The sequence below is a fragment of the Mastigoproctus giganteus genome, chromosome 3 (genome assembly GCF_048544385.1).
Source record: "Mastigoproctus giganteus isolate SK-2022 chromosome 3, ASM4854438v1, whole genome shotgun sequence".
NCBI classification, from domain to species: Eukaryota; Metazoa; Arthropoda; class Arachnida; order Uropygi; family Thelyphonidae; genus Mastigoproctus; species Mastigoproctus giganteus.
In genome coordinates this window covers 222,793,292-222,817,150 of record NC_143577.1, presented here as the reverse complement: position 1 = coordinate 222,817,150, position 23,859 = coordinate 222,793,292, and the positions used below count along the sequence as shown (strand labels likewise).

At 37.2% G+C, this 23,859-nt stretch overlaps 1 protein-coding gene across 3 annotated transcripts in view; it reads left to right on the top strand.

Moving 5' to 3' along the window:
- The first annotated feature begins 233 nt into the window (after positions 1-233).
- LOC150088777 (cAMP-dependent protein kinase type II regulatory subunit-like) overlaps positions 234-23,859 on the top strand; it is a 342,430-nt gene continuing 318,804 nt past the window's right edge. Inside the window, exon 1 of one of the 3 annotated variants that reach the window (XM_090369648.1) lies at positions 234-687. In XM_090369648.1, the coding sequence (XP_090225774.1) occupies positions 456-687 (232 nt within the window). In that variant the 5' untranslated portion in view covers positions 234-455. The remainder of the gene's footprint in view (positions 688-23,859) is intronic. The other 2 variants (XM_090369646.1, XM_090369645.1) reach the window with 2 other exon arrangements.

Sequence of the window (23,859 nt, the reverse complement as noted above, 5' to 3'; positions counted from 1 at the left end):
TATCTGAAATTTAAGACAAAACAGAGTGACTGGGAGTGTTATAAAATAAACGAGATAGCTTTTCTATATGCTAATTTTGTTTACTTCTGTTTCCTAACCAGTTTGTTTTAATGAGATCTTTATAATTTTTGTTAACGAGGTGGCGCTACAATCGCACTCTAATGAAAAAGAGACTGACATGTATGCTCGGTCAGGCTCATTGCACATGCGCTTGGACGTCAGGAGTAACAGGCGTGGTCAAAGGCAAGAATCAGGAGAACGAAGGCGAGAAACAAGATGTAAAAATGGTAGTAAAGTATATAGCGAGGGTAAATCTCGGAGCTGGTTGTTCATTCTATTGATCACATATCCTCACGCGGATTGTGTCTTCATTAAAGCGTTGTGAAGAGTAAAGAAAGGAAATTTTATTTATTTGATCTTGTGTGAGAAATTTTGTGTGATAAGTAGAAGAGAAGATGAATAGGCCAAGGTTTGATGTGCCACCGGAGTTGACCAACTTGCTTCTCGAGTTTACCGTAAGTGTGCTACTGGAGCGGCCGTCGGATATCGTAGATTTTGCGGTCGGTTATTTTACGAAATTGCGGGAAGAGCGACGACAGAATAGTCGGCCCCAGCCTCAGCCTCAGACATCGGTGACAAGTGATCAAGATGATGCCATCCTGAGCGATGACGAGGAGCCCATGCCGCGTAAGTTATTCATTTTATTTCTATGACCTGCATGCATCACGTGGAATCAGTTAACATGTGTCATCCCTGAGGCATCAACAGTTTAGTTTAAAATGTTTTACAATATGTGTTTACATTTATATGTTGGTTAAAAATTTCTTATCTAAACCTTTGCACATGTAACAGTTGCTTAAAATTACAAATTGCCTTTGAGATGTGAGAAGAGATGATGGGCAGTAGACCGATTTTTATCCACTGTTGATTATTGAAGTTAAATTTTTTTTTTTTTTTTGTCCCTCACGTTTTTTTTCTTTCATTGGTAAATAATTATTAGGGTGATGCGACCTAATAAATTATTAAAAAAAATGTGACTGAAAATAAATTTTTAAAACATAAATAGTGTTTACTATACCGTGTATTAACTTTAATTATTAACAATTTGATTTCCCTGTAATAAAAGGGGAAGGGAAAGAAAAAGAAAAGTTGCTCATACCGTTAATTCATAAGCAAGGTTCATCTTATTTTAATCGGTTGATCTGGTGTAGCATAGTTTTGGGTTGTTTGGTGGGAGAATTTTGTAACTTTAACAAGCAGAAGTGCTCCAATTTGGACGAAGAAGAAATTGTATTCAGAGCTGAGAAGTTGGAATTAATTACCATTATTATATGGGAATATGAGTTTAGTTTGAAGTAATGCCTGATCAATTAAAGTTCTACCCATATTAGGGGGGGGGATTGTTTTGGATAAACATTTCGAAGATATAATGGAAATTGCAGAGATCAGGTGTGTATTCGGGTGGGAAGCAGAGGGGAATATCCCCAATCCATGCGTATAAGTGTCCTAGATCTATAAAAAAAAACCCTCAAAAACCTGGTCGTCATGTCCCCACCCCTTTCGATGATACCTGGATACGGTACTGGCAGAGATCATAGTTTAAATTTTGTGGAAAACACAGCAAGATATGCCGTTTATAAAAACAGTTGCTTTGCCAGCATATTTCAAATAAATAAAATTTTTACACGTTGTTCATAATAGAAATCTCACTTTAATTTCATCAGATTCTGTAACTAAGATTTTTTTTTTTTTTTTTTTTTTTTTTTGTGATGAGCATAAACGAAAAAATATTCTGCTGTACATATTAATGTTACAACATAGTGTGTGTTCCATGCATTATGCGGTATACAGCATCTAGTTAAAAAACAGAATGTGCAATGGTCAATGTACACTGCTGTACAGTGTTAGAATATAATCTGCACTTTTAAGGTTTTGCAACAAGCAGACGTTGAGGTTAGATGAGCTTTCTATAGCAAGGCCTCAACAAGCAAATAATACGAAATCAAGCTGAAAGTATTCACCTTTCTCACGTACACATGTACTCACCATTTTTACTGTCTGATGGAACTCTTCAAAGGATGTATTCATCAGTGATGTATATGCAGCTCTTAATGTTTTTCTTCAATCTTATTTGGCACAGGCCTTTCAGATATTTGCTATTGAATAGCTCTTGACATTGCAGTAATGATTTGGAACATTATTCATTCAATGATTTGAATGAATAATGTCCCAAAATAAACACCTTCTCTGGATGAATCCAAGTTACACACAACACTAATAAATGCTAAGCTACTTCTCCAGTGCTGTCACAGTGAAACTACTTTCTGCCATCTGTAAAATCTCATTATTCTTATCCAAATACATTGTGTTCATATAAACCACTCCATATTCATACAAATATCCCTTCATATAATAAAACAAATCTGTATAGGGTTTTTATTTAACCCTTGTTATTGAGAGATTTCAACCCTGAACTGCTCATGCATTCCTTAAAGACTGCATGAATGAAAAAAAAGTTAAATACTACCTGTGTTAGTGTATAGTCTGTACTATTTTTCATAAATTATGAGAGGGGATGAGCATATCTTACCAATAAAAGTGAATTTGTGCATTTTGATTAGTTATTAGTCCTCTGATGCCCAGTTCATCAGTTTGAGTTCATTTGGCTATTATTTATGTTAAAGCAAAATCGACTTCTGGAAAACTAGCAGTAAAGGAAGTAGAGGTTAGATCTTTTAGAATTTTACTTTCTTTTTCAGCTTTATATTACTGTCATCAGAAGGATTAGTCACCACAATGTGAAGAAGAATTAAGTGATTCCTATGTCATGTAAATATTATGTTAAGGAAAGTTAATGTTTTCAGTGAAATTGAGCATTTTGTTCTTGTGAAAAAGTAGGAGATTATTTGGTGCTATTTAAATCCCTCCCACCTCCTTTTTTTTTTTTTTGGTCTTGTCAGTTTTTGGGTTTGATCACCTTGTATTATTATTATTACCAGCCACATGGTGCAAGGAAGCCTGAGGCTTATGCTGCACCAGTCAAAAAAAAAAAAATCCCTGAGAGAGAGAGAGTCAGTCAGTCAAAAGTAGAAGGGAATCGCCAAGAAAGAGAAGAATGATGATATCCAGCTCAGGACCCTAGGTGTGCCAAGCCCATACCAGATGTGAGCCCCTGGTATTGCGGCAGCATTCTGTGTAATTTATTCCACTTATGATTCAGGATATCAGCAACATGCACATAACTTGATTGTAAATATAAACGTGGTGCCATCTGGATGGTGATATCCACCCAGAATAAGTAACATTAGTCTTCTTCACTAGTGAAGCTTTCTTATTCAAAGCAGTGCAATATTTGGGCAACTCATTGTGAAGGTAGTCACAATATGAGATATAATTAAACAATGCATGCATACTATCTGGATAGTAGAAATGATGGAAATTCATTACTCATGCATAAACAACGTTTTCATAACTTGATTGCATCATAATTTGATGCATAGTTTTTATGGGTAATTAAGATTTTATTGGTGACATATTTTGTGTGTGTGATATATATATCAATGAGCCAAAACATTATGACCACCTACCTAATATGATGTTGGTCCTCCACGTGCAGCCAAAACAGCTCGTACTTGGTGAGGCATGGACGCTACAAGATTTCTCAATGTGTCTTGTGGTATCTAGTACCAACACGTAACCAGCAGATCCTTTAACTCCTGTAAAGTCCATGGTTGAGATGCCGCAGATTGGAGTTGCTGTTCCAACACAAACCACAGATGCTCGATGGGATTGATGTCTGGGGAATTTGGAGGCCAGGGCAATACCTGGAAGTTATCCTCATGTTCTGCAAACCAGTCTTGAACAATCTGGGCGGTGTGGAATGTTGCATTATCCTGCTGAAAGACTGCACCGCCAGAGGGGAAGACCGTTGCCACGAAAGGTGTACCTGGTCAGCAATGATGTTTAGGTAGTGCCCAGCACATGGATGACTGGACCCAGGGTATCCCAGCAGAACATCACCTAAAGCATGACACTGCTGCCACTGGCTTGTTTTCGTCCCACGATGCATCCATCCGCCATTTTCCCCTGGTAAACGATGCACACATACCCAGCCGTCCACATGGTGCAACAGGAAATGCGATTAATTGGACCAGACACCTTCCAATCACCCAAGGTCCAGTTTTGATGCTTGCGTGCCCATTGTAGGCACTGCTGCCGGTGAACTATGGTTAACATGAGCACTCGGAGAGGCCTGGGACTACGCAGCCCCATTTTCAGCAGGACTCGATGTACTGTGTTTTGTGACACATTACTTCCGTCACCAGCATTCCAATTACGAGCGAGTTGTGCCACAGTCACCTTTCTGTTGCCACGTACCATCCAGAAGAGCCTTCGCTCACCTTGAGCATTGATGAGTTGTGGTCATCCAGCACCTCGCTGGCGGTTCATGTGTTTTCTCTCCTCGCACCACTTTCGGTAGGTACTAACCACGGCTGACCATGAGCACCCCACCAGCCATGCCGTTTCGGATATGCTCTGACCCAGTCATCTGGCCATTACAATTTGGCCTTTGTCAAACTCACTTAAGTCCACTGCCTTTCCCATCTGAAGAACAAGAGTAACACTGATTAACGAAGCTCTGTATCAGGTGTTTTTTTTATCCATGTCCCAACCTGTGCAAGCAACTGCAGTTCACCTGCAGTTGCTTCAACTCACTGGTCATAATGTTTTGGCTCATTGGTGTATATATGTGTGGTATAAAATACATACTCTGATGCCATTTGGAAACGAGGAAGATAGACTTCAATGTTAAACAGTAGTTGTCTTTGCATGCTTCATTGCAATCACATTGGGCATAAGAAATTTATGCAGTAACTGTGAGGGGATTGGGAAGGAACATAAATTAATTGAACTAATTAATTGTGCCACAGTCACCTTTCTGTTGCCACGTACCATCCAGGAGAGCCTTCGCTCACCTTGAGCATTGATGAGTTGTGGTCATCCAACACCTCACTGGCGGTTCATGTGTTTTCTGAGCCATAGAATTTTATTCATGTGTCTCATAGAATGAGCCATAGAATTTTATTCATGTGTCTCATGGTGTGCTAATTCATTCTCAGTTTGGTCTTAAATGCAGCAGCAGCAGCACAATGTGAACCGTGTATTTCTAAAGAATCTACCAAGAATGGTTAAGTGATAAAAAAATCCACTTATAGAAAGTATAACTGTACATATAGATATTTTCTGCCTGAGGTGATACACAAATATAGTATCCCTTATAATAGTTACAGTTAAACATTAAACACTGTGCCTTTTGCAGGTGGCATCCTAAGACTTCCTTTATCTATCAGCCTACTTGAAGCTATTTATTGCTACAGAAAATAGAGTTGGGCTGTAAGTAGCTAGAGGACTTGACATTCAGCTGTACAGCAGGTGTGTGGTAAATTTAGAACATAACCTACACATTTATTAGAGGAACAAGTTAGTGCAAAGCATCATTTTAGTTCATAGTAAATCACTGAAGTAGGTGAAATGGCATTGTTTTTGTTACACTCATATTGTGAACACCTTCACAAGTTGCCCTGATATTGCATTACCTTGAATAACTAATGCTTCACTAGTAGAGAGGACTAATGTTACTTATTCTGGGCGGATACCACCACCTAGACAGCACCATTTCGAAGCTTGTTGGCCTCTCAGCTTCAAAACGGTGGTGGTATTCACCGAGAGTAACATTAGTCTTTTCTGCTGGGAAAGCTTTGCTTATTCGAGGTACTGCAATAACAGGAAACTTGTAATTGAAACTTGTAATTTACTATGAACTGAAATGATGCATTGCACTACTTGTTTTTCTAGTAAATTTCCTGTAGTCTGAGTCTTTCAGTCCTAAACTCCTTTTTAGCCCAGACATTTATTTAATCCATGTGCAGGGGACTACCATATTTGTTGGCTTATAAGATGCACTTTTTTCCCATTATAAATACCTTAAAAGAAAGCGGCAATACAGCAAACCGAAAGTAGCAATACAGCACATGCGCAAAACCAAAAAATCGGCAAGTAACAAAATGTAGTTAATGGATAGTTTACATTGCAGTCATGGTCAGTACACTTTTCAGGAATTACTAGGCTGTTATTGGAGCATCAAGTGAATTCCAGTTATACATTTAAGCCCTAATCAATGGCAGGCACATCAAGAAGGCAAAATTATACTATTAGATTTAAGCCAAAAGTAGTACAGTATGCCAAAGAACATGGGAGCAGAGCAGCAGAATGAAATTTCAGCCTACTGAAAAGATGATTCGTCAATGGAGGAAGCAGGAAGTTATTATTTTTATATCAGCCATACGGTGCAAGGAAGCCAAGGCCTTTGCTGCACCAGCTGAAAAAAAAAAAAAAAATCCGAAAGAGAAGACTGATGATATCCAGCTCAGGACCCTGGGTGTGCCAAACCCATACTCACCAGAAGTGAGCCCCTGGGGTTTTATTACAAGAAACTGATAAAACAAAACACAGCTTCATAAAATTCTACCTAAATGGCCAAATTTGGAAGAAAACTTGTGTAGTTGGATAATGGAACTTAGAGACGTGGGTATTGCAATGAGTACTAAAATGATAATTGTAGAAGCATGGAAATGAACAGCTGATATTGGGATACACTACTTTCAAGGAATGAATCTTGGTGTTATCACTTCATGAAAAGAAATGGGTTAAGTTTACATACAAGAACCAGAATAGCTCAGAGAATGCCTGCTGGGTATGACAGAAAATATTAGATTTCCATAAATTTGTCCTTAATGCTAGAAAACAAAGTAGCTACAAACTTAGTCAAATCGGGAAAATGGATGAAATTCTGTTGACTTTTGATGTGCTATCCAATAAAACTGTAAATCTGAGAGGGCAAAAATCTATAACTATTAAACCCACTGGACATGAAAAGACACACTACACTGCAGTTTTAACTTGTTGTGCTGATCAGACCAAACTTCCACCAGTGTTAATTTTTAAAAGAAAAACTTTACTGAAAGATAAACTGCCAAATGGAATTCATGTACTTGTACAACTGAAGGGAGGGATGGATGGATGAAGGATGTATCAAGGATTGGTTTATTAAAGTTTGGTCCATGCATCCTAGTGGACTACTGTGTAAAAATGTACTACTAGTATGGAATCAGTTTAGAGCACATAGGACTGAAAACATCAACTAGTTGGCCGAAAGGATGAACACAGAATTGGTAGTAATTTTGGGTTGCTTACCTTCCCAGTTGCCGAGTGGGCAGGAGCGGGAGTGCAGTAGCACACGCTCTTTGAGTAGACCGGGGTTCAAGCCCCTGACTGCTGAATACGGTCGATCTGCCAACCCGCACTGGACCAGCGTGGCAGATTATGGTCCATTTCCCTTAACATGAATTGTTGAGGAGGCTTCCATCCTGCAGTGGGTTGATAATGGCTGCACTTTACTTTTTACCTTCCCAGTTACAGCCTTAGATAACAGCATCAATAAGCCATTCAAGAATAACATGCAGGAGCAATGGAATAAATGGATGATGGAGGGGAACCATGATACGATGCCTGCGGGAAGGATGAAACATCCATCAATAGCACAAGTTTGTGAATGGGTGCTGAAGTTATGGCATGATGTTAAGATTGAAATTGTGGTCAAGTCCTTTAAAAATTGTGGTATAAGTAATGCAATGGATGGCACTGAAGATCATTTATTGCATGAGAGTGACAGTGATACTAGTGAAGAGGATTATGATGATGTTGAGGATAATGATGATCAAGCCAGTAATGAATATAAAGTTGAATAATACTAAAATAATAAGAGTAATAATCCTATACCTTTTTTTTATTGGCTTTTATTTTTATTTAATTTTAAATTTCCATTGTATTAACAATAAATTTTTTTCAAAGGTTTTTTTTTTTTTTTTTTTTTTTCTTAAATTTACCATTCAAAAATTAGGGTGCGACTTCCACACTGCAGCATCTTATATGCCGACAAATACAGTAATTATTTGAGATGTTGTAGTTATCTGTTTCAAATTGGGAAGCAGTGCTGTACAAGTGCTGCCATCTCCATAATTGGACAATGGCAGAGGTAATGCAGGGAATGCTCATAAAATTCAGATATGTCAATTTATCGTTAAGTTAATAGAGGTAGAATAATGCATTAGAGTAATGTGTGTGTTACATGAAATCAGTCCCGTGACATATCTGAAGGGATGTCTAGTGTCCCTGGTCTGTTTATAGAACATATCAGACCACCTGCTTCCGACAGTACTTCACTTTTATTTTGGGCTGGATTTAGACATAAATCCTTAAGCCAAAGCATGTGAGGGGCCCCCCCATCCCCCCAAAATGTAATTAGATATTTTTATCTTCATAAAAGAAAATTGAGGCCCCAAGCCAGGTCTTATTTGGATTGTTTAAATCCGGTCCTACTTTTACTTTGAGTGAGATGGCAGCTTACAGGATGAAAACGCCACCACATCGTGGACAGTACAATCAAACAGAGGTTTCATTTGGTGCCACACTCCCAGATATTAACATTTTTGAATGTTTTGGAATGTTGTTTATGGGCATGCTGTTTATTGCTGTCATAACTAAAAAGACTGGAAGCATTTACTACAAGAAATAGTAAATGCCTCCTGTAAGATGAGAGTGATAACACTTCAGAGAGTAATTAAATCCATGCCATGATGAATTCAGGTCTCTATCAGAGCACATGGCCCCTTAACTAATACCAAGTTGGAGTTTCTAATAGTTTTCCTAATATTTACATTAATTGGCCTGCTCTATCGAAGATACAGCACTTTATTGTGTTATACTTCAAACTGTGATAGCTGAAATATAAAATTATCCTAATTACAGAAAACACTTATTTGCACTGCATTACAAAAATTTGTTTTTAAATTAGACTGAACTGAATATAACTTTGCTTACAGTAATAATTACAATTATGTTGTGCTAGCCAGGTGGGTAAAGTGCCTGCCTGGCAACCCAAAGGTCGTGGGTTCGAATCCCGCCTCTGGCTTGGATCAGAGTAGATAATACAAAAACCTTGGGAGGTGCATTATGGCCACAGAAGCTGATGTGCCAATAATTAATAAAAAAAAATAAAAAAAACTGTTGTAAGCAAAGTTATTCATTTTGGTGTTCACCTAAAGCATCAAAAATTATGAAGAATTCAATTAAAAATTTAGTTTCTCAATTCAGTTAATGAAAATTCAACCAGTGGGACTAAATAGGACTGTTTAGTGACATTTGGAACAAAATTAGGTTTTTTTAGTTTCAGATATCACTGAAAGGAGGTGCTCATGCACCAGTGATGTCAGTAAGATATATGAGGCATTATAAGTTTACAACAGTAACTGCTCAGTGTGTCAATTGCCATATTCCACTACTGAGTTTGGGCATGATATTATCCTTCACTGGATATAGGTATGATATTATAATGACCTTGTACTGATTATAGACAGTATTTATAAGGCGAAGTGATGCAAGGAAGTGAATTTTTTCTGCATCAACCAAAAATAAATAAATTAATTAATTAATTAAATGAAATTAAAATAAAATATTTATAATACTCCCATTCCCACAAGGTAGTCATCGAATTCTGCCTTGAGCTTAGCCAGACACTACTTTTACCATAAAGTATGTTCGTGTCAGACGGCACTTGGGATTTCTCCCATCTCTGCTGCTTTTACCATATTGAGAGGCAGTCCAATATTTGACAGCATTAGGTGAACTTCATGAGATCCAATCTGTGATTTCCGGAGATTTTATATTTGTGTCAACTGGTTCATATTTCACTTGTGAGGGACAATAGTTCCCATCATTTGTTTTATTCAATCAATCCTTTAAGTGCTTTATACACCTCAATTATATTTCTCCTTAGATGTCTAGTCGTCAAACATTTGTAGTTCATTTTTTTTCTAAGCTATTCTTATGTGCACTGCTTTGCACTCATCACCAATTTGGTTGCCCGTCTCTTTCTCTTAATCCTCACCAGAAGTTCTGTCTTTTTTTAGGTGCAGTCTCCAGACCTGAGTATAATATTCCAGATGCAATCTAACCCCTATCTCATTAAGAGGAGTAGTTGATGTCCTTCTCCCTACTATCAAAGAACCGTATAAATCATAATAGGACACTGTGTGCTTTCCTATCTGCCTGTTTGTGCTGCATGGAAAATTTCATGTCAGACTGAATCATAAAACCTAAGTCTTTCATCTTAAACTGCTTTTAGCCCTTGATGCCCTCATTAATGTCATTTATGAAAATATGAAGTAGGGGACCTACATTGATTTCTGAGGGATCCCACTTGTTATGCTGGTCCAGCCTGATGCCTGACCATTTATGACAACCTGCTGGCTTCTACCTTTTAGCTGACCTGTGATCTTGCTTAGGACCTTACCAGTAACTCCAACTTCTTTAACTTCATATAGTAGCCTTCCATAAGAGACAGTATTAAAGCTTTACTACAGTATAGATATACAAGTATAATAGCCAAAATTTGTTACCTGCATCCAACTGTTTAATGACTACATCATAGTAATTTACTGATTTGTCAGACATGACCTCCCCTTTACAAACCCATGCTGGGATCTATTGAAGATAACGATTCTTGTTGAGATGGTTCAGAATTACATTCTTAACTATAGACTTAATGATCATCCTTATCACAGAAGTCAAACTTATTGGCCCCTGGTTACTGCCTGTTTAGCACCACACAGCATCATCATTGAATGGGGAGACATTAGCACTTCTCTAGCCCAAGGAAATCTTCCTGGGGTCCAATGATGCTCTTATTAGCATTTCTAACACATTGATACACTGAATTATTGTAATTCACTAATTACAACTGAATTATTGAGTTACACTAATTCACTTGTAATTAAAAAGGCTGTACTAATGCAGCCTTTTTAATTACAACGAATATATGGCATCTTCCCCTGGATTCTTGCCCTCCTTTAATCTCAGTATTTTTTATAACAAATACTGCTCTGAGATCATTATCCCTTTTTTACAGCAGTCTGATTCTTTAATATTCTTTAGAGTTTTGTGCTTGCTTTTGACTAAATATGTATGAGAAGTATCTGTTCAACTCGTCTGCCCTTTCTGCTAGGCTTTCTATGAATCTTTCATTGCAATCAGTTAAGTAACCCATTGGATACACTCATCTTTCTTGTATTCACATATGAGAAGAATTCCTTATCCCATTCTTAGCTCTCTTTGCTAGTCCTTTCTCATAACCAGCTTTCACCAGTCTTAGCCCCATCAGTGGCTTTGTTACCTATTCTCCTATGATGCTTATGCAAATTGAAATAATGTGACTATCTGTTCTATGCTTGTTTCTTTTGCTCAATCAAACTCTTAATTTTGCCTGCCATCCATTTTTTGGTGTTTGCATTTATGGAATTTGACCAGTGGAATGAATAAGTTTGTGGCTTTGTATATAAATCTATAGAACATTTCCCATAGCATATTTGTATCTGACTCATTACAGTAATCACTCATTTAATCAAGCCTAAGAAATATATCATTCTGTGATAGTATCCCCCCCATCTTGAAATTGATGATTCTTCTTACCCTTTTACTGTGCAACTTTCTTTAGATACAATCTATTTAATGGTATTGTGGTTACTACCTACTATTGGTTTCCCCACTGTCAAGTTTTTGATACAGTTAGGTCCATTATTGAGGATTAGATAGGATATTAGAGTTTGTACTCGCTCTATGATATGCTGGGTATAAGTAGCATTTATCTAGTTTGTTCAAAGAATCTGTTACCATATAGTATTCTTCTGTTCCACGTGTTCTAGTCTATAACAGGTAGGTTGAAGTCTCCCATAATAAGACAGTCATATTTGCTAAGGCCTCCGTAGCCGAGTGGTCAAGAGCAGGAGTGCAGTAGCACGTGTTCCTTGAGTAGACCGGGGTTCAAGCCCCCCGACTGCTAAATAGAGTCCATCTGCCAACCTGCACTGGACCAGCGTGGCAGATTATGGTCCACTTTCCTCAGCATGAATTGTTGAGGAGGCTTCCATCCTGCAGTGGGTTGATAATTGCTGAAGTTTATTTGCTATCCCTTTTACGTTGCCTAAAGAGATTTTGTCATACTACTCAGAGTTATTTGACCTATAACATACCTCTATTAACATCTTTTATCCTGCTTACAGAGGAAATGCTTATTGGAATTGTTGCAACTTTCCAGTATGTGGGAGAGAAAGATGTTGGTTTCCCCCCATATATGCAAAATTAGCTGGTATGAAGTCTGCGGCAACTAGCTGGTCATTCATGGGCTACTTGTGCACCAAAATGATGCAGCATTAGCATTAGTAGAGGCATTTGATGCAAGAAAGCAAGCTTATGCAGCATCAGCCAAAAAAAAATAAAGTAAAATAAATAAATAAAAAATAACCACTTCCACTTCACCCCTCTGTTCGTTCGAAATACCTGTCCAGCTGAGCCTTAAACTTATTTAGGCTATCAACTTCCACAACAAGGGATGGAAGTCTGTTCCACCTACCAACCACCCGCTGGCTAAAGGCAAATTTCTGCACATCTATTTTACATCTGTCTTTCCTCAATTTGAATTTATGCCCTCTCAGGTGGTTATTCTGAGCAAGAGGAAGAATCCCATCAGCATTGAGCATGCTCAAACCATTCAATGCTTTATACACCTCCATCAGATCACCTCGCTGGTGCCTAGTCTCCAGACACTGTAATTCGCAAAACTTAAGCCTTTCTTCGTAAGAGCACCCCTTTGTTCCATTCACTAATCTTGTTGCCCTTCTCTGTACTCGTTCCAGCAGCTCTACATCCTTCTTGAAATGAGGCCTCCAGGCCTGTATACAGTACTCTAGGTGTGGCCTGACCATTGCCTTATACAAGGGAATAATCACCTCCTTATCCCTGCTAGAAAAATTCCTATATATCATTGACAATACACCATGAGCTACTCTTGCAGCCCGTCTGCACTGCTCAGAGAACTTCATATCTGCCTGCACAACCACCCCCAGTTCCCTTTCATTCTCTACCACTGTCAGTGTAGTACCACAGAGTTGATACGTTGCTCTGGGGTTGCTGTTTCCCATATGTAGTACTTTACATTTGTCAATGTTAAACTTCATTTGCCACCTCTCAGCCCATCTGCTCAACCTTTCCAGATCCTGTTGCAGCAGCATAGTGTCAGTAGTGTCCTTGACAACCCTGCCAACCTTCGTATCGTCTGCAAACTTGGACATTAAGCTTGATATACCATCATCAATATCATTTATAAATACAGAAAACAATAAAGGACCCAATACTGAACCCTGAGGGACTCCACTAATAACATTAGTCCACGATGAGCAGTGTCCATTGATTACCACTCTCTGTCTTCTCCCCCTCAACCACCCCTTTATCCATAGCAGCAATTTGCCTCCAGTGCCACACTGCTCCAATTTGTGCAGCAGTCTTCCATGTGCAACAGTATCAAAAGCCTTTCTAAGATCCAAGTATATAATATCAAAGTTATTCCCTGCATCCAGTTCTTTTGTGACTGCATCATAGTATCCAATCAAATTGGTCAGGCAAGACTTCCCCTTAGCAAAACCATGCTGTGTCCGAGCTATAACTGAAGTCTTGTCTAGATGATCCTGCAGTGCTTCTTTAACCAGTGCCTCCATTAATTTTCCGGGAACAGAAGTTAAACTCACAGGTCTATAATTACTTGTGTCAGCCTTTGATCCTCCTTTGTGAATTGGGGTCACATTTGCACATCTCCAGTCCATGGTTACCTCCCCTGAGTCCAAGGAAGCTCTCATAATTATGCATGAATGTTTATGATGATATGAATGTTTATGATATATTATTATTATTATTAGCTACATGGTGCAAGGAAGCCTGAGGCTTATGCTGCACCAGCCAAAAAAAAAAAAAAAAAATCCCGAGTTACTCAGAGAGAGAGAGAGAGAGAGAGAGAGAGAGAGAGAGAGAGAGAGAGAGAGAGAGAGAGAGAGAGAGAGAGAGAGAGAGAGAGAGAGAGAGAGAGAGAGAGAGAGTCAAAAGGAATCACCAAGAAAAAGAAGAATGATGATATCCAGCTCAGGACCCTGGGTGCGCCGAGCCCATACTCACCAGATATGAGCCCCTGGGGGTGTATATGTCATATTGTGATTATGACAGTGTGTCATTAAAGAGCAAAATATTGCTGACCAATGACCATGAAGGTTTTCAAAATAGTGGTACAGTATTTCTTAAAGAAAAATTGCTCAGTAAGAACTGCTGCCCAATTACAACAATTGTTGGTGTTTGCTTCCCCATTTAGTGAAAAATGGGTTTGACCATAAAAAAAAAAAAAAAACCCCATTGAACAACCTGTTCTCATCCTGCTTAGTGTTTGCAAACGCTCATGTAATGAGTACTTCATGCTTTGGTATATCTTATAGTAGCAGTTGCTTCACTTACTGAATTTTATAAGAATACTAGTGTAAGATATTAGTTCTTGCAATGCAGTCATAGTTAGAATGCCTGATTAATGTGAAATTGTAAAGCAGTGGTCATTCCATCTGTTAGTGAAGTGGCCAATTGCTCAGTGGAGGAACAGCCAAGTTAGTTTGAATGTGTGTATGAGTAGTTAATTGATGTGCTCTTCATTGCTGGTGACAACTTTAGTGGTTGTTGATATTCTCCCACTTCATAAATGCTGATTTAGGTAGTCTGGGACCTGGTGTATATATTCTAGTGCCCTAAAGTAAGCTTTTCTGGTGCCATCCCACCTTATTGGAGCCCTGAAGAAACTGTGCCACTGCACTATTGTAAATCTGACCTTACACTTTAGAATAAGCTGTTGGACATTCTATTTACTCAAACCTTTTAAAATAGTTGGGATAATCCAGATCATGATATTTGGCTAGTTCCACCTTCCTTGTATCTTTTGGAATGGAATTTCTGTAAAGCAACTGTCACAGACTCAGAGTTCTTATATAACTTAAGAGTTTGGATGGGAAAGGCTAACATGGTGATTAGGCCTGACATAGCCGAGTGTTCAGGAGCACGAGTGCAGTAGCACATGCTCTTTGAGTGGACCGGGATTCAAGCCCGTGACTGCTAAATATGATTAACATTTGTATTGATTGACGGGGAGTATAAACAAGAACATATTATCATTAATGTAAAATGATTTATAAACATGCCTTTTAATGTAATCTGAGTCTCTTTCCCAAGCTTGATGTCTATTTGTGCAGAGGCAGACTGGTTCAAAAATTCTTACTGGGGAAAACTTGTAGTGGCCTCACACTAGTGTTTATGGCCAAAAGCATCGGTTTTCCCAGTAAGTCTTATGGCCAGTCCGTCTCTTTTTGTGCAACAGCATGCATCCCTTGGAACAAAAAGTTTTAATTCCATATAAAACCCCCATAACTGCTGACTTTCTAAATGCAGTGCACTTTATTAAAAGAATTGCAACATGCCAAGATGATTTGTGGAAGAGTTCAACAAGAGGTTCTTATCTAGAATGAAAATATTAAAAAATTAATCAAACTGATCTTTCTTTTTGCTGGAAACTTTACATTGTTGACCTTGCTTAATTTTACTAAAGGCTTTTTGCTTCCATGTGGTTAGACTTGAAGTGCTTTTTGGCCAAAATGTTTATTGCATAGCCTGAGGACTACTAAATGTTGATTCTTTGCTAGTTGGAAATGGAAGTTTTAGTGTCTCCATGTTATAAAACCTGTCCTGTACCAATTTACTCATACTTTGTATGAGTTGTACACAAAACTGATTGTAGTATGAATTTTTATAAGATATAATCTCAAAAACATATTTTGAAGACATTCCTTTCCAGATGACAATGGTGATAAAAGATTATCTTCTAAAGCTAAAAGTTTTGCTAATAGAGATCATCTTCATATTGTTCCTTGATTCTCTACAGAGGAAGATGATAAATCAAAGAACATTCTTCCATTTCAGTTGCCCAATTAAAATAGAGTAATTGGTTCAAATGCACTTGTGTACTACTTTATATATGCTAGTGGGGTCTGCCGGATCTCACTAGCATATAAATGCTATCTTTTCCACAATTAAGGATTAATAACTTTCTTCGAAGGTATTTCACAAGGTTTGAATCCTGAGTTGCTGTTTTTCTCTTGCCTTATTTTGCCTGTTTTTCTCTTTAAAACTTTTAAGAATTTCTGCTTTCATTTTTTTTTTTTTTTTTTTTGGTTACTGTTGTGTGTATAGGTTTTGGTAAACTTATCTCTATTGTTATAATAGTGATGACCAACTGGTAGTCTGTGCCCCAAGACTTTCCCATAGGCTGTAATAATGTGTCATTAAACCAGTAATAATGTGTCACCTTGTCACTGCCTGTTTGGTTGCTCTTTTAGTATTAGTAGTGGCAAATAATGCAAGAAAGCAAGGTTATACAGCATCAGCAAAAAAAACAAAAAAACTTCCCATATCACCTGTCCACCTTCCCCCAAGAACTTATCTAGTTTTTCCTTAAAATTATTAAAACTACCCATTTCCACAACACCACATGGAAGCTTTTTCCCTTCCCCCAATCAGCTACTTGCTAGCCGAAAGCAAATTTATGCTTTCAGTCAGAGAGTAGCTGGTTGAGGGAATACATTTATCTTGTAACCATCCCATCTTAATATAAATTAGTCCCCTCATTTGATGTCTGAGAAAGAATGCCACCAGCATTTAGTTTACTCAATCCATTCAAAGCCTTAAACACCTCAATCAGATCTTTGCAGTTGCCTGGTTTACAGATTATGAAATTTGCAGAACTGAAATATTTCTTGGTAAGAGTTCCCTTTTGTTCCCCTCACTAATCTCATCTCTCTTCAATGGATTCATGGCCTTCCTAAAATGAAGTTTCCAGACCTGCATTTCAGATATGCAGTACTCAAGAAATTTTATGGCCTTCCTGATATAGATAAGTGCAGGAAATAACTGAGTCTTATTGTTTACACTTGTATATATGAATAGGTTAAGGTTTTTATTTGCAATTTATATTTTTCATATTTTGGACTAACTGTTGCCTTATACTTGCCTTTACTGTGTCCATTAATCCTATCCTAACTACCTTACTTTAGTTTATTTTGTTTGGTGTATTTAAGTTACTGTTTTTTTGCGGAATTCTGGACACTTGCATTCTTTTGATAAAGTATTTTGATACATAATACTGATGGTTTTGATACTGCTTACCTACTCCACTGCACTACAATCCTTGTAGAACCTTGGCCTCCTCAATGATTTTCCTCCAGCCTTCTCTTTCCCTGGCCATTGTTCTCCATCGTCTCACCCTAGGTTGTCATGGGTCGTTCTCTATGTCATCCATCCACCTCCCTCTCGGTCTTCCTCCCAGTTGACCTTCCGTTTCTTTCCTAGGCCATCTGTTTTCCTCCATTCATATCACATGGCCTGCCCATCTGTCTTGAGCTCTTTATCACTCCTACTATATCCTAGTTCCTTCAGCTCTTGGTTTGTCCTTATTTTCTACTCTTCCCCAACTTTTACGGGGCCAGAGATTTTCCTAATATCTTCCTTTCCCACACATTTAAATATTTTGAAACATAATACTGATAGTTTTGATAGCGATAAAAAAAAAAAAAAAAAAAAAATTTAATAATTGAGGATTAGAATAATATGTAATAAAATGAAAAATAATGCAATAATAATCAATATTTGTGTATATTATTCTATTATTTCATCAGTTTAATATAGTAGAAGCTGTATAGCCTTAGAAGTGGTGTATTTCAAAGTGACCTATGAATACCTGTGGTATTCATAGGTCACTTCCTTTGTGAGATTGCAAATTCATGCTGCTGTGAGATTATGAAAAACTCCAGATTTTCCCATTGGTTCAGTGGCAATCACTCTTTAGATGTGCCATGAATATAGCATCTTTTAACCCAAAGTGTGACTTGAGTGACGAAAGTTTAAGAACTGATGTACAGTGACACAATTAGTTCCCAATTTACTGAATTTACTTTATTGTTCTGTAATAAACAATAATATGGAAAAGGTGAATTAAAAAATATTTAATTTAAAATATAAAACAATTTTTCTTTAATTAAACCTATCCTCTCAAAGAAAAAAACCTGCAAGATGTGTTAAAAAATGTCAAGTACAGTAAGGCATATATATATATATATATATATATATATATATATATTTTATATTGTTGTGGTTTAATTATTTAAACCACAGTTTGGTTAAAATCAGTGTTTCTTACCAGCAAATAAAATCGCTCAGCAAAGTAACAGGCACTTCCGTGGCAATGAATGCACAACAAAGAAACGTTACCCACTGGTTACATATGACCAACAATTTCCAGATAACTTTAGATCACGGTATGATCAAATCATGAATCTAATAGTGAGGAAAAAAAACAAATAAAAAAAAAATAGAGGCTTCAAAGTATTCAAAAAACTTCAGTCAATAGCAAATGATCTTAATCCCAAAAGAAGGGGAGAAAAATTATTATAGATTATTATAGAATGAAGGACACTAAACAGATAATGATATTAACAGGGAACAGGAAAATGAAATTAGTAATAAACTGGGAAGTACAGAAGAAATAACCTTAGAAGACGATCTAGAAAAAGAGTTTTTAAAAAGTATGAACAGAAGAACTCCAAGTATAGATGATATATGTGTGAAACTATTTAAATACAATGGCCATTGCTTAAAAGAAAAACTATTAATGTTATTTAACAATATTCTAAAACAATATTCATAGTTTCCCAAGGGAATGTTTTAACAATAATCCCTTGGAATCTGCCGAAATCTGAGCAGATCCCAAGGGAATGGGAACTGGAATAGTAATAAACATCCATGAAAAAGGAAACAAAAATAAATGTTATTTGTTTTTTTTTTTTTTTAGGAGCATTAGCAACTAAGGCCATATTGCTTTGGGGGGGATATGCGGTGGTCATTCTCTGACCTTTCCGCATCCTCCATATTTGGTGGTCACCGGCTCGAACCCGGTGTAATCAAGAAGCATGTGCTATGCACTGCTGCTCCTACCCATCTGGCTACGGAGGCGCCAAAAATAAATGTGAAAACTATAGAGGCATAACACACTCTTGACAGCTTCCAAATTATATATAAACATTTTAAAGAATAAATTAACTACATTCACAGAAAATTATCTTGAAGAAGAACAATGTGGATTCAGAAAAGGAAGAGGTTGCACAAATTCTCTTTTTACAATTCAACAAATTCTGGAAAAAAGAAAAGACTGCCCATTTTCATTCTGTTTATTGGCTATGAAAAAGCATATGACAACCTTGATTGTAATATACTCTGGAAAATCCTTGCAGGATTTTCCAATATACCACCACAACTAATAGAAGCAATAAAAATCATATACAAAGATACAAAAGTAGTCATTAAGCTCACAGGTAATCAATTTTTGGGGCCTATTACAACAAATAAAGGTGTGAAACAGGGTGTGGTTTCTGCTCTGTGCTCTTTTACATTTATGTAAACAAAATCTTAAATGAATAGGAATCAGTTGGAATCCAAATTAACAAAGGACTTAAAATTAAGTACTACTGTATGCAGTTGACCAAGTTTTAATTGCTACATTAGAAGATAACTTCAAATTGCAGCAAGTCACTTGAACAGATTAGTTAAGAAATATAAAATGAAAATATCTAAGACAAAGACAGAAGCAATGAGAATTTGTGGAAACAATATTCAATCAGTAAAGACAGAACTTGATGGAAAAATAGACTGAGTTTTGCAATTTAAGTACCTTGTGAACATTATATTGCACTATAAGAATGATTTAGAATTCCAAATGCAAACCTACAGTGAAATGAATGGAATAATAATGACTAACATGGGATAAACAGATGACTAGAGAAATCAGCTAAGGCTACATATCATCACATCAAAAACAGCTCTTAAATACTAAATATGGAAGTGAAAATTGTATTTTAAGGAAAGAGTTAGATGAAGATTAGCAGCAACACAGATGAAATTTGTATGACCCCTTCTGGGTATAACAAGACTGGATCAAAAGAAAAACACAGACATACAAAAACAACTAAATGTAACCAGTATAGTAAATGAAATAGAAAATTATCAGAAAAATTTGCTTAATCACTTGCAAAGAATGAATAATAATAGACTACCACAACAAGCTCTAGATTATAAGCCAATAGGGAGAAGAGAATGTGGATGACCAAGGAGTAACCAATGGCATCTTGAGAGGTAGTAACAGGCTCTTTGAAGCCTAACCCTAAACTGTTAAGACAAGACACTAATAGTGAAAAGCATCCTACAACCTTGAAAACATTGGCTATAAACAGCCATAATCATGAATAAGCTAATCAGTGGAGGACAAAACTGTGAACTACCAGGTTCTTCTGTATCTCACCTACTTGATTTTTAAGTACTTGTAATTTACACGTATGTTCCCATTAAATTCTTATCCGGTTGAGTTTGTTTTTTATTATGTTGAAAATATGTTATAATGTTTTTGTGGACTGTATTTTTTTTCCTAATATTTAGAAAAAAAAATATTTTAATATTTTTTTTCTAAGCCTTAAAAAAATATCTCCCTTCCCTGCCAAGTTCCCCTTTGATGAATTACTTATGTATAAGGAATGGTTGGCTGTTGTGATCCACCAAAATTCAAAAATGCTGCAATGGCAGCATCATAATTGGTAAAATGCTTCTCACAAAGGCTATCCTTCATAGAACTAAAACGTCTGATGGCACAAGGTCAGGACTGTATGAGGGATGTGGTAGAACAATCCACCCAAATTCTGCAATGGTCTCTCCCTTGTCAGGATATTCATACAGAGTTCTGGAATTGTCATGCTGAATGAGAAATTTTCCTTTCTTTTCTGACCTCATTTTTGCAATTCATTTTGTCAGCTTGTTCAGTTTCTCCACATAGCAAGCAGAATTGATTGTATTCCCCTTGTTGTAGGAAATCCACAAGGTTAGTCCCTTTCTTGTCCAAAAATTGGAACACAGTTTTTACAGTGGATAGCTGAGCTTTGAATTTCTTCTTTACCAGGGAATCCAATTCATAGCAGCGTACTCGTTTCTCGTCTTCAGTGGTGGTGATGCTAAGGAAAATGATACCAACCTGCACTCTGCTCCTTGTGATCTGACATTAGTATTCATGGAATTTCTCCTAGCGCACAACTTCTTGTATCCCAGATTGTCAAGGATTATTTTCGGTGCATTGAAGCTCATTCCCATTGTCATACACATTTCCCAACTCTTAATGTGTCAGTCTTCATGAATCAATTTGTCCACTCTCTCCTCATTTTTGACCATTACTGCAGTGTGAGGATGGCCTAACCCTTGGTATGTCCTTAAAACTACTGTCATCATCATTGTCATGCTTAACACACCACTTAACTGTGCTCACATTGTCTGTTATGTCTCCATAAATGTTAGAATATCAGTGGATCCCAGTAGGTATAGAGTTTTCTGCATTCAGGAACTCAATACACAGTAACACACCATTGTATCTTATGCACAATGCTGCCCTCCATTTTCAAACTATTACAGAATAGACAAAATTTTGGTGCAGCCCTTGTATTTTCAGCAAAAGTTCTACAGCATTAAAGAATTATAGGTTTCAACAATACGCTAAGTGAATTGAAAGTGCAAATCATTCAGGTTGTCATTTCCTTTATCTCAGATATGTGCCTTTAGAACAAGTTAGTATTAGTTGAGGCATATGATGCAAGAAAGCAAGCTTATAAAGCATCAGCCAAAAAAAAAAAAAAAAAAACCTTCCCATTTCACCCATCTGGTTACTCCAAATGTTTCTCTAGTTCAGCCTTAAATTTATTTAAGCTATCAACTTTCACAACAACAGATGGAAGTCTGTTCCAACAATCAACTACCACCTGGCTAAAGAAACTTTTGCACACCTATTCTACAACTGTTTTTCCTCAATTTGAACCTATGCCCTTTAAGGTTCTTAATCTGAGCAAGCTGAAGTATCCCATCAACATTGAGCCTACTCAAACCATTCAAGGCCTTGTACACCTCAATCAGATCACCTTGCAGCTGCCTAGTCTCCAGATGCTGCAACTTGTAGAATTTAAGCCTCTCTTGGTAAGAGAACCCCTTTGTTCTTTTCACCAGTCTTGTTGCCCTTCTCTGTACTTGTTCTAACAACTCTATATCCTTCCTAAAATGAGGCCTCCAGACCTGTACGCAGTACTCAAGGTGTGGCCTGACCATTGCCTTATACAAAGGTATAATCACCTCCTTGTCTCTGCTTGCAAAATTCCTATATATCATTGACAAAACTCCATGACCTGCTCTGGCAGCCTGTCTGCATTGCTCAGAGAACTTCATATCCGACTGCACAATTACCCCCGGGTCTTTTTCATTCTCCACCTCCATCCCTGAGTGTAGTACCATGCAGTTGGTACGTTTCTCTTGGGTTACTGCAGTACTTTGCATTTGTCAGTATTAAACTTCAGTTGCCACTTCTCAGCCCATCTGCCTAACTTTTCTAGATCCTGTTTCAGTAGCATATTGTCATTAACAACCCTGCCAATCTTTGTATCATCTGCAAACTTAGACATTAAGCCTGATATACCTTTATCGATATCAGTAATAAATAAACAAAACAACAATGGGCCCAGCACTGAAACCTTGGGGACACCACTAATAATGTTAGTCCACGTAGAGCAGTGTCCATTTATTACCACTCTCTGCCGTCTCCCACTCAACCGTCCCTTTATCCATTGCAGCAACTTTCCCTTAATGTCATACTGCTCCAATTTGTATAGCAGTCTTCCATGTGCAACAGTATCAGAAGCTTTCCTGAAATCCAAGTATATGATATCAAAAAAAAAAGTTTTTTTTTTTTTTTTTTTTTTTTTTTTGCAACCAGTTCCTTTGTGACCACATCGTAGTATTCAATAAAATTTGTCAGACGAGACTTCCTCTTAACAAACCCATGCTATGTCTGAACTATTACTGCAGTCTTGTCTGGGTGATCCTGCATTTTAGAAAGGACATAAAGTCAGAGTTTCTAAGAATGGTCATAATAAACTTTAGTAGAAATAAGTTTAACTCTAAAAGTTAACTTTCCACCTAACCCATTCGCTAGTGATACTAAAACCCATAGTCACATGTGATCACTTTTGTTCCTTTTAATGTAGAATTCGTGAATTTTTAATAGAGAAATCAAGGAAGAGCAGTAATACTCAATACTGCCATAGTGAGTCAAAACACTTCAAGATGCAAAGTGCATTTTTAGTTTACATTTCTTAAAATAACAATTTTAATCTTTAAAATACTTTAACTTTATAAGTTGGTATTAGAATTTAGCACTTTAAATTGGTGCAGTGAGGCAAAGACAAAAAACTCAGTAATATAGGTAAGAGCTTGCATTTATTCACTGTAAATAGTGATATGTAAAGATAAAGCTGGCCCAAAATTATATACAAAATTCTAGAATTCACTAAAGAATTTGTACTTGTAAAGAGAGAAGAAGAGTGGTTGTGTCGGTCATGTAGAGCTGTGGTGCATGAAGTTGATTTTTGGCATGTGAGGAAAATCTTCAATTTCCTTCTTTCCATCTCTGACCATTTCTTTTTTTCTGAACACCACCATCCTTCTCCCCTTCCAAATAAAAGTCATGTTTCAGATGACTTTTATTTGGAAGGGGAGAAGGGGAATAAAACACTTCTTATGCTGTTTATTTGTCATGCAGCACCATCAGCTATATTTCTGGTGGTGGTGGAATTATTTGCATTACAATGCTGTGATTGTGGCAATAGCATCAAAACCTGAGGAATGTAAGTGGAACCCACAAGAGTCCATTTTTGCAGGTACTCTCAAGGTACCCACAAGAGTCCATTTTTGCAGGTAGCC